The following is a 13,107-nucleotide window of genomic DNA, read 5'->3' as shown; positions in this document are numbered from 1 at the left end:
CCTGAGAGCTCTGTCAGCGAGGGGGAAGCTTGTTGTTTTGCTGACAGGTAAAATGTTTAAGAGAGTCGGTGCCAAATACAGCCCCGGGAGTCCCACTCAGCTGCAGCCCCACACCGCATGGGGTGCGTTTATCCGGCACGATGCAATCCAGGGTCAAATCAGCTAATCAGGGTCCTGGGGCTGGTAGGGGCTGATGAGAATATCGCAGCCACCCAGCCCTGGGCCAGCACCTCAGCCTTGCCCCGGGCGGTGCAGCCCTGCCAGCATGCCCACTGCCTCTGCTCCCCAGTGTGCACTTCCTTGCTGCGCCATGCTGTGCCATGCCGTGCCATGCTGTGCCATCCTGTGCCGTGCTGCACCATGCTGTGCTATGCCTACCGTGGCCTCCCCCAGTGCACGGGCACGGTGCAGGTCAGTGCAGGGCTCTTCCCATGCTGCCCGGGTGGGAGAGTGGAGACGATCACAGCAGATTCCAGCGATGGGAGAGGACGTGGTGGTGGTAGAGCCACGGAGCTGCTGGGTGAGTCATGCCCCGGCTGCTCCTATTTGCTGTCTTCCTGGCCCAGGCCTGGCAACATAAGGAAAATTAATAACAAATACCTGGGCAAGGAGGTGAGAGATGAGGCGGGCGGTGCAGGATGGCAGAGGGCTCAGCCGTGGAGCATAGCTGGTGGTGGCTGAAGGATGCTTTTGCGGGAGCAGGACAGGCACATTTTTCTGGGTCCCCATAACCCAGCCGTGGGGGACGGTGCTCTGCCAGGGACACATCACCCGGACCAAGCCTGTGCTGGACACATGTCAGTGCATGTCCCCACATGCGAGCAAAGACCAGAGACTGTCTGCAGGGCCACCGGGGCAGCATGGCTCAGTGCTGGGGGGCACACAGGTGCTCTGATGGGGACCTCTCGCTGCTTCTTTGGTGTCACTGTGTCTTCTCTCTCCTTGCAGACTAGCTAAGGGCATCAGGGGACCATGAACTGGGAGGTGTTCGAAGGGCTCCTCAGCGGGGTCAACAAGTACTCCACAGCCTTCGGCCGCATCTGGCTCTCCCTCGTCTTCATCTTCCGCCTGCTGGTCTACGTGGTGGCGGCTGAGCGGGTCTGGAGCGATGACCACAAGGACTTTGACTGCAACACACAGCAGCCGGGCTGCACCAACGTCTGCTTCGACCACTTCTTCCCCGTCTCCCACATCCGCCTCTGGGCCCTGCAGCTCATCCTAGTGACCTGTCCATCCCTCCTGGTCATCATGCATGTGGCTTACCGGGAAGCCAAGGAACAGAGGCACCTTGCCGCCAGCGGGGAAAACTGCCGCCGCATCTACTCCAACCCTGGCAAGAAGCAGGGAGGACTGTGGTGGACCTACCTGTTCAGCCTGGTCTTCAAGGCCGGCGTGGATGTGGTCTTCCTCTACATCTTCTACCGCTTCTACAGGAACTACACCCTGCCCCGGGTGGTGAAGTGTGAGCTGCCCCCCTGCCCCAATGTGGTAGACTGCTTCATCTCCCGGCCCACTGAGAAGAACATCTTCACCCTTTTCATGGTGGTCACCACCTGCATCTGCGTTGTACTGAGCATCATCGAGGCCACCTACCTGATAGGCAAGCGGTGCTGCGAGTGCTTGCGAGCCAGCAGCGTGGAGAGCTGTCGGCACAGCCAGGACTGCCCGCTCTCCTGCACCGAACCTGCAGGCATGGAGGGGCAGGTTTTCCATGGGGTGGACTACAAACCCCCCACAGCCTCCATCCCCCCCACAGCCTCCATCCCTGGCACGCTGCCTGAGGAGGAGTCTCTTTCCTAGAGCTGCCCAGGGGAAAGCAGGAGTCACTTACCTGCCCTGCACCTTTGCCCCCCTCATCTTGCTCCTCCTCCATCCCCTGGCGCAGGAGTGCTGGGGGTGGCAGCACCTTGGAGTCAGGCTGTGCCCCAGGGCTTTCTGCCTGTCCCATTCTGAGGAAGGCATGTTACATCGTTCTGCTGAATTTGGGGTGAATCTGGGTGCTGTAGGACACGTGTAGTCCCCGAGAGCCCACAAGCAGCTCTGTGGTGGCTGTGAACTGGCAGCGGTGCTCAGAGGTCAAGCCCTTCCCAGCCGGGCTGGCTTAGCTGATCCTGGGGGTATCCTTGCAATGAATAAAAATTTCTGTACCTCAGAAGCGATGGCCAAAGCGGTTGTTCTCCTGCTCCTCCGGCACAGCGCTGTCAAGAGGGGAGTAAGGGCTGCATCACCCCTGGGAAGGCATCATTCCCACCAGCTGCTCCAGGCTGGGTTTGGACCAGCCACGTTGACAAACCACCAGCTGCAGGCTTAGGTCTGCTGGAGAAAAGCCACCAAAAATTGGAGCAGCCCCTGGAACTGGACATGAACAACGGCTTTGGCCAGAGAGGGGGAGCACCAAGGCTAGGCGGGTGGTTTTTGGGGTGTATGGAGTGGTACAAGGGCTGCGCTGCCTGGGGAAGCACTGGTCCTTGCACCCAGCAAGCCAACGGCAAAACTCTTGCTCATCCAAGTACTGGATGCAAGCGAGCAAGGAGGACACCTTAATTATCTTCCTGTAATCCCAGGCTTTAAAAAAAATACATTCTTGATTTAAGATGGGCTGCTGGGCACAGGCAGGCACACCCAAAGGTGTCAACATCCCCAGGGACCCACAGGTGGCACAGCCCTTTGCGGCCGTGGGCTGCCAGGGACAGGCTGGAGCAATTTAAACATGTCACAAGTTTTCAAACCAGCTCAGAGGTGGTAGAGGTGGTGGGGGAAAGGGGCCAGCCAGGACAGGCACCCTCCACCCCCCTGGGGAACCTCTCTCCCTATCCCTCACCATGCGTAAGCCAGACCACGGGTGTCAGGGCCATTTCAGACTGATAGGTTCTTCATTAATGACATTCATTAGCGGAGTGGGGAAAAGAGCATGTGCTTGGTGTGGCAGCCACCGCGGCAAAGTGCCGGGGTGAGGATCCAGCTGGGCAGGCAGAGCCCGTTGTGGGCTGCTGGCTCTTCCTGCCTGGCCAGAGAAAACACCCGAGCAAAACAGCCGAATAAAGGAGAGGGAAAACACCCTAACCATTGATTAAACAATAACGTTAAATGGCAGAATATGATCTCGTTTATTGCTGTAATATGTCGCGCTCTGCCATGACTCAGGTGGTACTGCAGTTTCTAAGGCCATCAACAGCAACAGAGCATTAGCTGGGATGAATAATTAACAATAATTTCATGGCAAATGCACTCATAAGTAACATTAACATTGAACATGCAGCTTGATCTGTTACTGATTTCGCTTTATTTAGAGGGTGCGATTATTATTTTTTCCATGAGCATCGCAGCCCCAGCTCCTACTGTCTCTGCTGCAAAGGAAGCGGCATGGGGCGGGGTTATGCTGTCACCGTGTCCTTTTGGGCTGGGGCCGGTCATTGCAGCTACCACCGCTTTGCAGCATGCCTGACCCAATGCACCAGCTCCCACCTGAGACCCTTGTTAGGCAAAGCTGACCCCCTTCCCACAGCCCACCCTGGAGCAAGAGGCCAGCCTGGATGCACTGAAGAGGGAGGCAGAGGGACCGCTACAGCCGGGGGGATGCTGTGGGAAAGCAGGGCTGCAGTGTGGCCGGATGGGAGGGCAGGGACCAGACTGGCCACCCACGAGGGTGGGGATGGTGGAGGAGCCCTGGGGTGATCCTTGCCACCGGCCCGGGAACCTCTGGGCACACAGCAGCTCCTTGCACTGGCACCAGTGAGTTTGGAGATCTCTGGGGTAAGAGAGGCAGGTGGTGAAATATGGGTGGATTTCTTCCATCCCTTTTTAAGTGAAGCTGTGATCTCTGCTTTCCCTCTGCCCACTCTTGTTGCTCTGCTTGCTGCATCATCCACCTGAAAATTTTCTTTACCGAAGCCTTTAATGCCAGAGGATACAAGTTGTTCTTTGTGTGCCAGCCATTGCCTCTGATTTAAAGACCTAGTGCTGGGCTGTCTGTTTTCAACCAAGGTTGGCAGCTCTTGATCAAGGCTGTCCTTGATTAACAAAATCACAAGGTGTTCCCCAGCTGCAAGCCCTAATCGTGGCAGGAATGAGACCCAGAACAACCACCCTGCCTGCCTGCCCCGCTTCCCAACATCAAAGCAGCAGCCGGAGCTGCTGCCCGTTGCGAGAGACCCGACGATCCAGTTTGTTGATGCCATTTGTTGTTGCTCTGCTTTATCTCGCTCGAAGCAAGTGTTGCAGCCGCTCCGCAAAGCTCCGGACGTCTTGCACCATCCAGGCTTGGGATCAGTGGTGGCTGGCCGGACAAATGGGAGTGTTTGGCTGCTGCTCTCTGATGTGTTTCTGTGCTCCACACCAAGGGGACCTGAGGTTGCCCCAGCTGGTGCTGCAGAAGCCAGGGGCTGGGGGCTGTGCCACCTCCTGGGACGCAGAGCGCTGGGTTGAGAGGCAGGATTGGTGCTGGAGGTAAAACAAATCAACTGGGGAATGTCACCATAAAAGCTAAATATTGTTCAGACTTTGCATCATCATACAGGGGGTTGTATTTGCTTGTGGGGTGCCCAGAAGGCCCCCCTGAATTTTGGGGAGCGGGGATTTAAAACAAAAGCATCACTAACTGCAGCCCAGCCAGGGATGTGGAGGGGCTCATGTGTGCAGTGGCGCGGGTCCGGGGTAGCTTGCCCTTCCCAGAGGAAGCTTCTTTCTTCCCTGCCTGAAAACTGCCTCTTTGCTGGGAATTGAAGAGAAATTCTCTGATTTACGTCCAGCATGCCGGTGCGAGCAGCTGCCAGCTCCCAGGCTCCCGTGACTCCTGTGCCCCAGCACTTGTGGGGGAGGCCTTGTTCCCTTGGACATGGCCCTGGAGCGGGATGGCTGGGATGCTGCTGGCAGACAGGGAGCTGGAGATAAAAGTCAGGGCTGGGTCCCAACCCTGGTGGGTGGCTGAGTGCTGTCTCTTGCGATGCCCCGTTTAAGATGCTTTTAAAGAGACTTTGAGGTTTTCCTGCTGGTTTGGCAGCCGCCTGCTCCTCTGCTTGGATTTTTCCTTTATGGAGGACCCAAAGTCGGGGCACTGGAAGTCGCTGGGTGTTTTTAGTGTTCACGTCTGGCACTGAAGAAGCCTTTCACCCATCACCCCACCAAGTCGGAGCAGGGTGACATACTCCAGGCACACATCCAAAGCTCCTCCAAGGTGTCCCCAGTGCTGAAAGCTACCAAAGCACCCTGGTGCCTTGTCCCTGTCCCTGTGCCGGATCAGAGGGGTGGTGGAGGGGGCACAGGGATTTGTCCTTTGCTGGGACACCCAAATACCCAGCTCAGTGCTGCAAAATATGGGCGTGTTTCCATTCCCCAACCAACTGCCTTAGGGGAAATCTTCTGCCTCTCTGAACTTTGTTGCCTCTCCTGAAATTCTAAAATTGCAGGGGAGAGGCTGCTGGGGGGATCTGACCCCACTCTTCACCTGCCCCTTGCCGGGTTTTACCGTGGGGCAGGGAGCTGCTGCCTTCTCAAGAAACCAGACCCACCGGTGGTCTCAAGAAATCAGACTTACCATCTTCCCTCTCTCCTGGGTTTGTCATCTTGAAGGCCACAGCCCCCAGATTCCTGGCAGAGCTCTGGCTCTCTGCAACAACATAGCTCAAATTCCTGATCCTGCTGATAGGACCAGTTCCTGGGTGAGGGGGAGCTCCCAGCTGCTCCACAGCTTTGCTCAGTCCGGAGTGAAGGACCCCTCCTTGGGCTCACCCCACTCCACACCCCTAGGCTCCCACCAGGGTTTGCTTTGGGTCTCGTGGGCTCCACTCCTGTGGCCTCAGTGTCTCCAGTCTGACAAACTCCCACATGCTTTATTTGTCCTCCTGGAGCCAAAAAGCCACTGGGTGAGTGGCTCCTTGAGTGGCCCGAGTGCAGGGAACAAACCTCTCAGAGCATCAGGAACCCGGTGGGGCTCCTCAAACATGTCCCTGTGGGAGGGGTGACCCCAGCGAGGTGCCGCGTGGGGCTCCACAGGCCAGGGAGCAGCTGGGAAAACAGTGGTGTGATGCTAGGAAAGCCTTGGGACAGCCCGGGCCACATCAAAATGGGGCTGCTCCACATGGGGAGGCTGAGCAGGGCACCCCGCTGCCCAGGCGGCGGGGGGGACGACCTGGGAGCCACCCTGGGGAGAGGGACATCCCTCTTAGGGACACATCCCAGGTTCTATGCGGATGCGACTGGAGCAGGGCAGGGTCCTGCTGGGTGGGGACCCTGCCATTCTTTGGGAAAGGTCACACTTGGGACGCCCTGACGCTGGCAGGGTGGTGGCTGCATGTTGTTGTAGGTGGGGACACCGATAAGCTGTTGCAAAACTATTACTAAGGCAAAATAATTTTTAAAAGTGTGTTATAATTGCATCATTTGTGATTCTTAGCAACAGTTGATGTGAGCCCCATCTGCCCTGGTCTTGCCTGGGGTTTCTGCTGGGTTTGCAGTGCCACCCATGCGGGGGACAGAGCATCACCTGGCAGGAGCCGCTGCTGCTGCTTGCAGAGGAATCCGGCTCCATTGATCTCATTGCAGGATTTGACCCGCCTTTATTGTTCAACCCAAGTGTGTGTGTGCACGTACGCAGACAAGAACCTCTACAGGAGCTGTTTGCTAGACTCACCCAGTTACTGGGAACAGAACAAACTACCTTTCCGCTCCCCACACACACACACTCAGCGCTGCGGACAAAAACCTGGGTACACAGGAGAGCTGCAGAGACACAGCTGGGAAAGAGCGTCCCTACTCGGAGATCTGTCTGGATCTGGCCACCTCTCTCTGACCCTTTACTGGCTGGGCAGGTACCTCCAGCGTGCTGGGCAGCGGTGCAGGGTGCTCACAGGGCTGTTGGGGACCTGCAGGTTGTGGGGGGACAGACCCCACAGTGCTAACGGGGTGCAGGTGAGAGCTGTGCACTGGCTGGGGCACCTGTGCCTACGGTGGCCAAAGGTGGGGACCCCGACACCGTGCAGTGCTATGTCAGGACCCCACAGGCAGTGCTGGGGTCCCTGGCCCATGGGGCTGTGCACCCCGGGGGGTAATGGAGGGGGATGGCACAGCATGGCATCCCAAGGAGCAGGAATGACCATCCCAGGCCCTGCTCCTCTCTCCCACCACCCTCCCTGGGGACCAAGAGAGGCTGAGCCCTCCCCGAGAAAGTGCACAGCCCTGCTCTGCTGTGTTTACCCCAGGCAGGAGCTGGGCGCTTTCGTGCCCAGCACCCTGCACCCACGCGGGGCAGGACCCGGTGGTGATGCAGCAGGCTGGCACGCTGGGGGCTGGTGAGGGTGCTGGGCTTCGTGGGAGGCAAACCGGCACTGCAGGCAGAGCGGAGCACACCTGGAGTGTTGCCCCTGCTCCGTCTGGCTGCCAGCCAGTGCCAGCCAGGCTGCGGGGCTCCCACGGTGCCGTACACCGTAGCCTGGCATGGGCTCAACACAGAGCTCATGTCCCCTTCCCACCCCACCAGGGGTCCATGGCTGGAGCCGGCACTGGGAGGCAGGTGGGTGCTGGGTGGCATCGCCAGCAGGGCACCAGGGCTGGGGGCATGGGTGATTTGGCAGGTTGGTGAGGGGGCACAGGCCCTTGGGGCGTGCAAGGGCTCCAGGCACCAGCCGTCGGGTGCAAGCTTTTGGCTGAGGAGGGGAAAAGCAGCAGCTCCCCTCTCCCCATTTTAAAGCAAAGGGCTGGGTGGGAGCGCTGCAATTGCTCCCCACCCTGGCTTGCTGCCGGGGTTTGCAGGGGAGGAGGATCTGGTTTTGGACGGGGCAGTGAGCAAAGGTGTGTGAGCATGGGCAGAGGTGCTGCCCTGGCACTTGGCACGTGCTGGCACAGGACCCCAGCTCGGCTCAGCTGTGCTTCTTGGTGCGACCCCAGGCCAGCAGCGTGGGAGCATGGCGGTGGGTTTGGGGCTTTCTGTGGGGTGGCCCTGGCCAGGGATGGGCTCCCAGGCAGCCCCATGGGCTCCAGGCAGTGCTCCAGGCTCTGATCCTTCCCCACAGCCCCAGGACATCTCGCCACGTCACACGGCTCTCCTCAGAGGAGAGGACTCGGATCATCTGTGTGTCGTTGTGCCCTCAGCCATGCCCTGGGTGGGGAAGGAGCCTGAGCCGCCTCCAGGTACGTCTCGGGGGGCACTGGGCAGCAGCTCCTGCGGGGGGATGCAAGTGCATGGTGCTGATTGACCTGAGTAGCTGGAAAGGAAGGAATTAGCGCTTGGGGTTGAAGGAAGCTTTTGATCTGGCCTGGAACTGGAGCTACCTGTTGGCTCCTGGGTTGTCCTGTACGCCCCAGGCAGGCATTTCATCAGCCAAAACCAAAGCATTTGTTGGGAAAAACCCCACATTTTTCTTACACAAAGCACCTCTTTTAGAAAACACAGAAATGAAATGTTGGGGCTGGTGATATCTGGGATGTGGTCCCACTGGAACCAGCTGCTGTGCTGCCTCCCTGGCCCCGGCCCCAACCTGCTGGGCCAGTTGGGGCTCCTGCGGGGCTTCAGCACATTCCTCCTGCCAGAGCCGCAAGCAGCCCAGCACTGCAGACCCCCAGAAGCCCATTGCTGCAGACCCCCAGCAGCCCAAGTGCTGCGGACCCACAACAGCCCAACACTGAGGACCCCCAACAGCCCATCACTGAGGACCCCCAGCAGCCCATCACTGCAGACCCCCAACAGCCCATCACTGAGGACCCCCAACAGCCCATCACTGAGGACCCCCAGCAGCCCATCGCTGCGGACCCCCAACAGCCCATCACTGAGGACCCCCGGCAGCCCAGCACTGTGGACCACCAGCAGCCCATCGCTGCGGACCCCCAGCAGCCCAGCACTGTGGACCCCCAGAAGCTCTGCAGGCACAGCCAGACCATTCCCGTGGCAAGCAAGGAGCTGCCCTGCAGTGTGTCCTCACCGGCAGGCAGACCCGCAGAACTTGGCAGTTCCTTGCAAAACCAGATTAATTCTTGCAAAGGCAAAGGAGTTGCAGAAAGTCTCCTCTGATCATTGCTCGTGCTTGGCTCTGTCCTTCAAGAGCTTGGCCCTCCCTGCTTACCACAGGATCGTGTGATGCTTCACTCTGGTCTTCACCCCTACGCCGCACAGCCCACCATGCTCGTACCAGTGGTGGTGTGCATTGCTCAAAGCAACACCTTAAAAGCAGGGACGGACCCAGCCTGCCGTTCCATGAAGCCCTCTGTCAGGGGAGACACCTTAGCAGCACAGAGTCAACAGCGGCCAACTCACCTCCGGCTAACAGTCACCCGGGTTTGCAAACCCAGGCAGCAGTAAAGCTCTGGGTCTGGCGTAGCGTGCCACCCTGTTTGCACTGGGGCAGCCCCATGCCGAGCTGCAGAGCCGCTTTGGCCAGCACAAGCCCTTGGGGCTGCCGGCAGCGCTGCCGGGAGCGGGGTGCTAGCTAGGGTGAGGTGCCGGCAGCATGTACAGACTCTCCCTTTCAGCAGCCCCGCTTTCACCCACACTTGGGCTGCCTCAGGCATCACCTGCGAGAAAGAAAACCCATCCCTGCCATGCCCCAGCATCCAGCTCTGCAGCAGCCGCTTCCCCTTCAGCTCTTGGCGTTAGCAAAGCATGGCGGCTGGTTTAGCCCATTTTACCCATGTAGAAACTGCAGCTCAGGGAAGGCTGGGACCATGCCTGAGATCCCCTGGGGTGTTCCTAGTGGTAAAGGTTCCCATCCATCCCCAAAACGTGCTGGTGCAGGGGAGTGTGGCTGAGCCACACAAAACCCTGGGGAGGGAAGAGGACGAGCCTGGGCAGCGCGACCCGGGAGCTGTGCTGGTCCAGTGCTGCAGCTGAGCAGAGCCAGGTGGCTCATCCTTTATGGCAAAGGCTCCACCAGAAGGAAGTGCAGAGAGGTTGAGTCACCTCTGTCAACAGGAGAGTGTGAGGATGGGCTTTACTGTCTGCAAGTGAGATGGTCCCTCCATCCCAAATAAGTGGCACATGGCTGGGGAGACAGTCCAGGAGGTCAATGAGATTAAGTGCAGCAAGAGATGAGCTGCCCCATGGCCATCTCCCACTGCTCTTCACCCATGGCTTCTGCTGCTCTTTCTCCAGGTTGGGTGACTCTGGTCTCCACCAGCTACCATGGACTGGAAAACGCTGCAGGCTCTGCTCAGCGGGGTCAACAAATACTCCACAGCCTTTGGCCGTATCTGGCTCTCTGTGGTCTTCGCCTTCCATGTGCTGGTCTATGTGGTGGCAGCTGAGCGCATGTGGGGAGATGAGCAGAAGGACTTTGACTGCAACACATGGCAGCCAGGCTGCACCAATGTCTGCTACAACCAATTTTTCCCCATCTCCCACATCCGACTCTGGGCCCTGCAGCTCATCTTTGTCACTTGCCCTTCCCTCTTAGTCATCATGCACGTGGCCTACCGGGAGGACCGGGAGAAGAAGAACCGGGAGAAGAATGGGGAGAATTGCCCCAGGCTCTACAGCAACACGGGCAAGAAGCATGGTGGGCTGTGGTGGACCTACCTGCTCAGCCCCTTCTTCAAGCTTATCATAGAGATCCTGTTCCTCTGTCTCCTCCACAAGATATGGGACAGCTTTGACTTGCTGTCAAAACAGCCTTTCAACAGCCTTTACACTCTGAACTACTGCTGCTAAATGTTCTCCTGATCATTCCTTTGACATGGAAAAAGAAGCATGCAGATATAATTTTTTTTAATCTAATAGGTCATTTGCCTCTTGCCCTGAAGAAAACGACCCATTAGGTAGAAGTAAAGTTCTACAGTTTCACAAAGTAGAAGATAATTGTGGGATATGAAAATCTCTTAGAAAACAGAAGAATTATTTATGATATGCATATATTATCTCTGGTGGAGCTTCGAGTCAAACAGATCAGTAAGCCAAAAACTTCTGAACTCTGCCACTTAGCTGTTGAGCAATACTGATAGTCATAAAGAACCTGATATTATTTTTAATCAAAGTGAATAATTGTACATCGCAAGATGCCATGTCATTTCAGATGCTTTTGTAGAATAAAAAGTGTTTGAGTTCAGAATAAAAAAAGATTTATTCAACAAATATGCTTTTTTCTTTTGGCTATCCCCTTTCTATGGTAGAGATGAATGCAGTTTTGGTCTTACCTGAAATCACACTTGAGAGTTCTGCGTAGGTCTTCAACGAAGTTGCCTAAATTCAGCAACTTGCAAAAAAGAGAATATACTTCAGTCTCATTTCCAAAGTCACAGATGCCTGACAGTCGCTCTGAGATCTTATCTTCTGTCTCCTAATTTAGGTGAGTGGAGCCCAGATCAGAGGTTGAGAGAGAAGTGTTATGCAATGCTTGTTTAGTGTGACAGATTTTGGCCAACAAACACCAGCTGAAACTTGCAGTCTACCTAGGTTGCAAAGTTAAAGTCTGCATAGACATGTTTACCTTTTTGTTAGCTACAAAACCTGTTTGGGGTTTTACATCAAATAATGTGCTTTGATAACAGGAGCTGTAGTCTCACCAATTTGGAAATTTAAGTGGCTGACATTTTTGTTGAGGTTTAACCCTGGCCAGCAGCCAAGCCCCAGGCAGCCGCTCACTCACTGCCCACACAGTGGGATGGGGAGACAATGAGAAGAGTAAAAGTGAGAAAACTTGGGGATTGAGGTAAAGACAGTTTAACAGGTAAAGCAAAAGCCGTGCATGCAAGCAAAGCAAAGCAAAGCAAGGGATTCATTCACCACTTCCCATGGGCAGGCAGGTGCTCAGCCATCCCCAGGAAAGCCGGGCTCCATCACGTGTAACGGTTACTCGGGAAGAAAAACGCCATAATGCTGAATATCCCCCTCCTTCTCCTTGCCCCAGTTTATATACTCAGCATGATGTCCCATGGTATGGGATATCCCTTTGGCCAGTTCGGGTCACCTGTCCTGGCTGTGTCCCCTCCCAGTGTCCCGTGGCCCTCCAGCCCTCTCACTGGCAGAAAGTGAAAAGTCCTTGACTGAGTATAAACATCATCCAGCAACAGCCAAACCCATCTGTGTGTTATCAACATTGCTCTCACACCAAATCCAAACCACAGTACTGCACCAGCCACTAAGAAGAAAATTATCCCAGCCAAAATCGGGACAGTTTTACACAACAAATTTGTACACTGCAGTTGGTATGAAACTTTCTCTGTAGTTCATCTGTGTATTGGGTCTGGCTGAACCCCACAGCAGCCCTCACAGTGCTGTGCTTTGTGTTGGTAGCTAGGAAGGTGATGATAACACACCAGTGTTTCTTTTAGCTACTGCTGAGCAGCACTCACATAGCATCAAGTCTGTCCCTCCGACCTTCCCCACCCCTCACCAGTAGGCTGGGGGTGAGCAAGGTCTTGGGCGGGACAGCTGACCCAAACTGACATCCAAACAGGATATTCCATACCGTATGGTGTCTGCTCAAATATAAAAGCTAAGAGAAAGTAGGAGGAAGGAGGGGCATTTGTTATTTGCAACATTTGTCTTCCAGAGCAACTGCTATTCTTCCCTGGAAGTGGCTGAATATCGCCTGCTCATGAGAAGTAGAGAATAACATCTTTTGTTTTCCTTTGCTTCCTGCTTCCACACATGTGATCTTTTCCACTGCTTTGTTAAACTGCCTTTTTCTTGACCCACAAGTTTTTTCCATCCTATTTTCCCCGCAGCCCACCGCCCCACCCTGGTTCTGCTGAGGAGGGGAGTGACAGAGAGGCTTGGTAGGCACCTGGTCCCCAGCCAAGGTTAACCCACCATGGCTTAGGCCATATCCTTAATGGATGCCAGTTTAATCAGGTCAGATATGTTGTGCGCTTCTAGAAGTTTTAGTAAGTATTTCTATAGTTGTTGGTTTATTTGAAATGATACACCATGACCTCCTGTTGTATGTAGCTATCTGAAACTGTATGTGCTTCATAAATGGATCAGACAACTTTTTATAATAGTTTAACTTCTATTAATTCCTTCCAAATACACCAGATTTTCCTAATGTGCCATATTTTACAAGTGTATCCTTCTGGATCTGGATTCTGCATAGAAAGAATGCAATTAGAAAAATAAAACAAAATAATCGATGCAGAAGTGGGTCAGTTTCTGGAGTACCTGTTCTCTTCCTAACAACTTAAAGT

At 55.5% G+C, this 13,107-nt stretch overlaps 2 protein-coding genes across 2 annotated transcripts; both read left to right on the top strand.

Moving 5' to 3' along the window:
- Positions 1-699: 699 nt before the first annotated feature.
- Positions 700-1,800, top strand: LOC102050890 (gap junction beta-5 protein-like). The gene has a single exon (XM_005432225.2). The coding sequence runs from the start codon at positions 973-975 to the stop codon at positions 1,798-1,800; it is 828 nt and encodes a 275-aa protein (XP_005432282.2). The 5' UTR covers positions 700-972.
- An 8,287-nt stretch (positions 1,801-10,087) lies between these two features.
- LOC102050723 (gap junction beta-3 protein-like) lies at positions 10,088-10,633 on the top strand. Its single transcript, XM_005432224.2, has one exon. It carries the CDS (start codon positions 10,109-10,111, stop codon positions 10,631-10,633), a length of 525 nt encoding a protein of 174 aa, XP_005432281.2. The 5' UTR covers positions 10,088-10,108.
- Positions 10,634-13,107: the final 2,474 nt, after the last annotated feature.

This window comes from Falco cherrug, chromosome 3 (genome assembly GCF_023634085.1).
Source record: "Falco cherrug isolate bFalChe1 chromosome 3, bFalChe1.pri, whole genome shotgun sequence".
In the NCBI taxonomy this organism is placed as follows: domain Eukaryota; kingdom Metazoa; phylum Chordata; class Aves; order Falconiformes; family Falconidae; genus Falco; species Falco cherrug.
This window is presented reverse-complemented; position numbering and strand designations above follow the sequence as displayed.

What these genes read in the sequence shown, in the direction of transcription:
- LOC102050890 (XM_005432225.2), top strand. Translation starts at nt 973, where the DNA reads ATGAACTGGGAGGTGTTCGAAGGGCTCCTCAGCGGGGTCAACAAGTAC.
- LOC102050723 (XM_005432224.2), top strand. Translation starts at nt 10,109, where the DNA reads ATGGACTGGAAAACGCTGCAGGCTCTGCTCAGCGGGGTCAACAAATAC.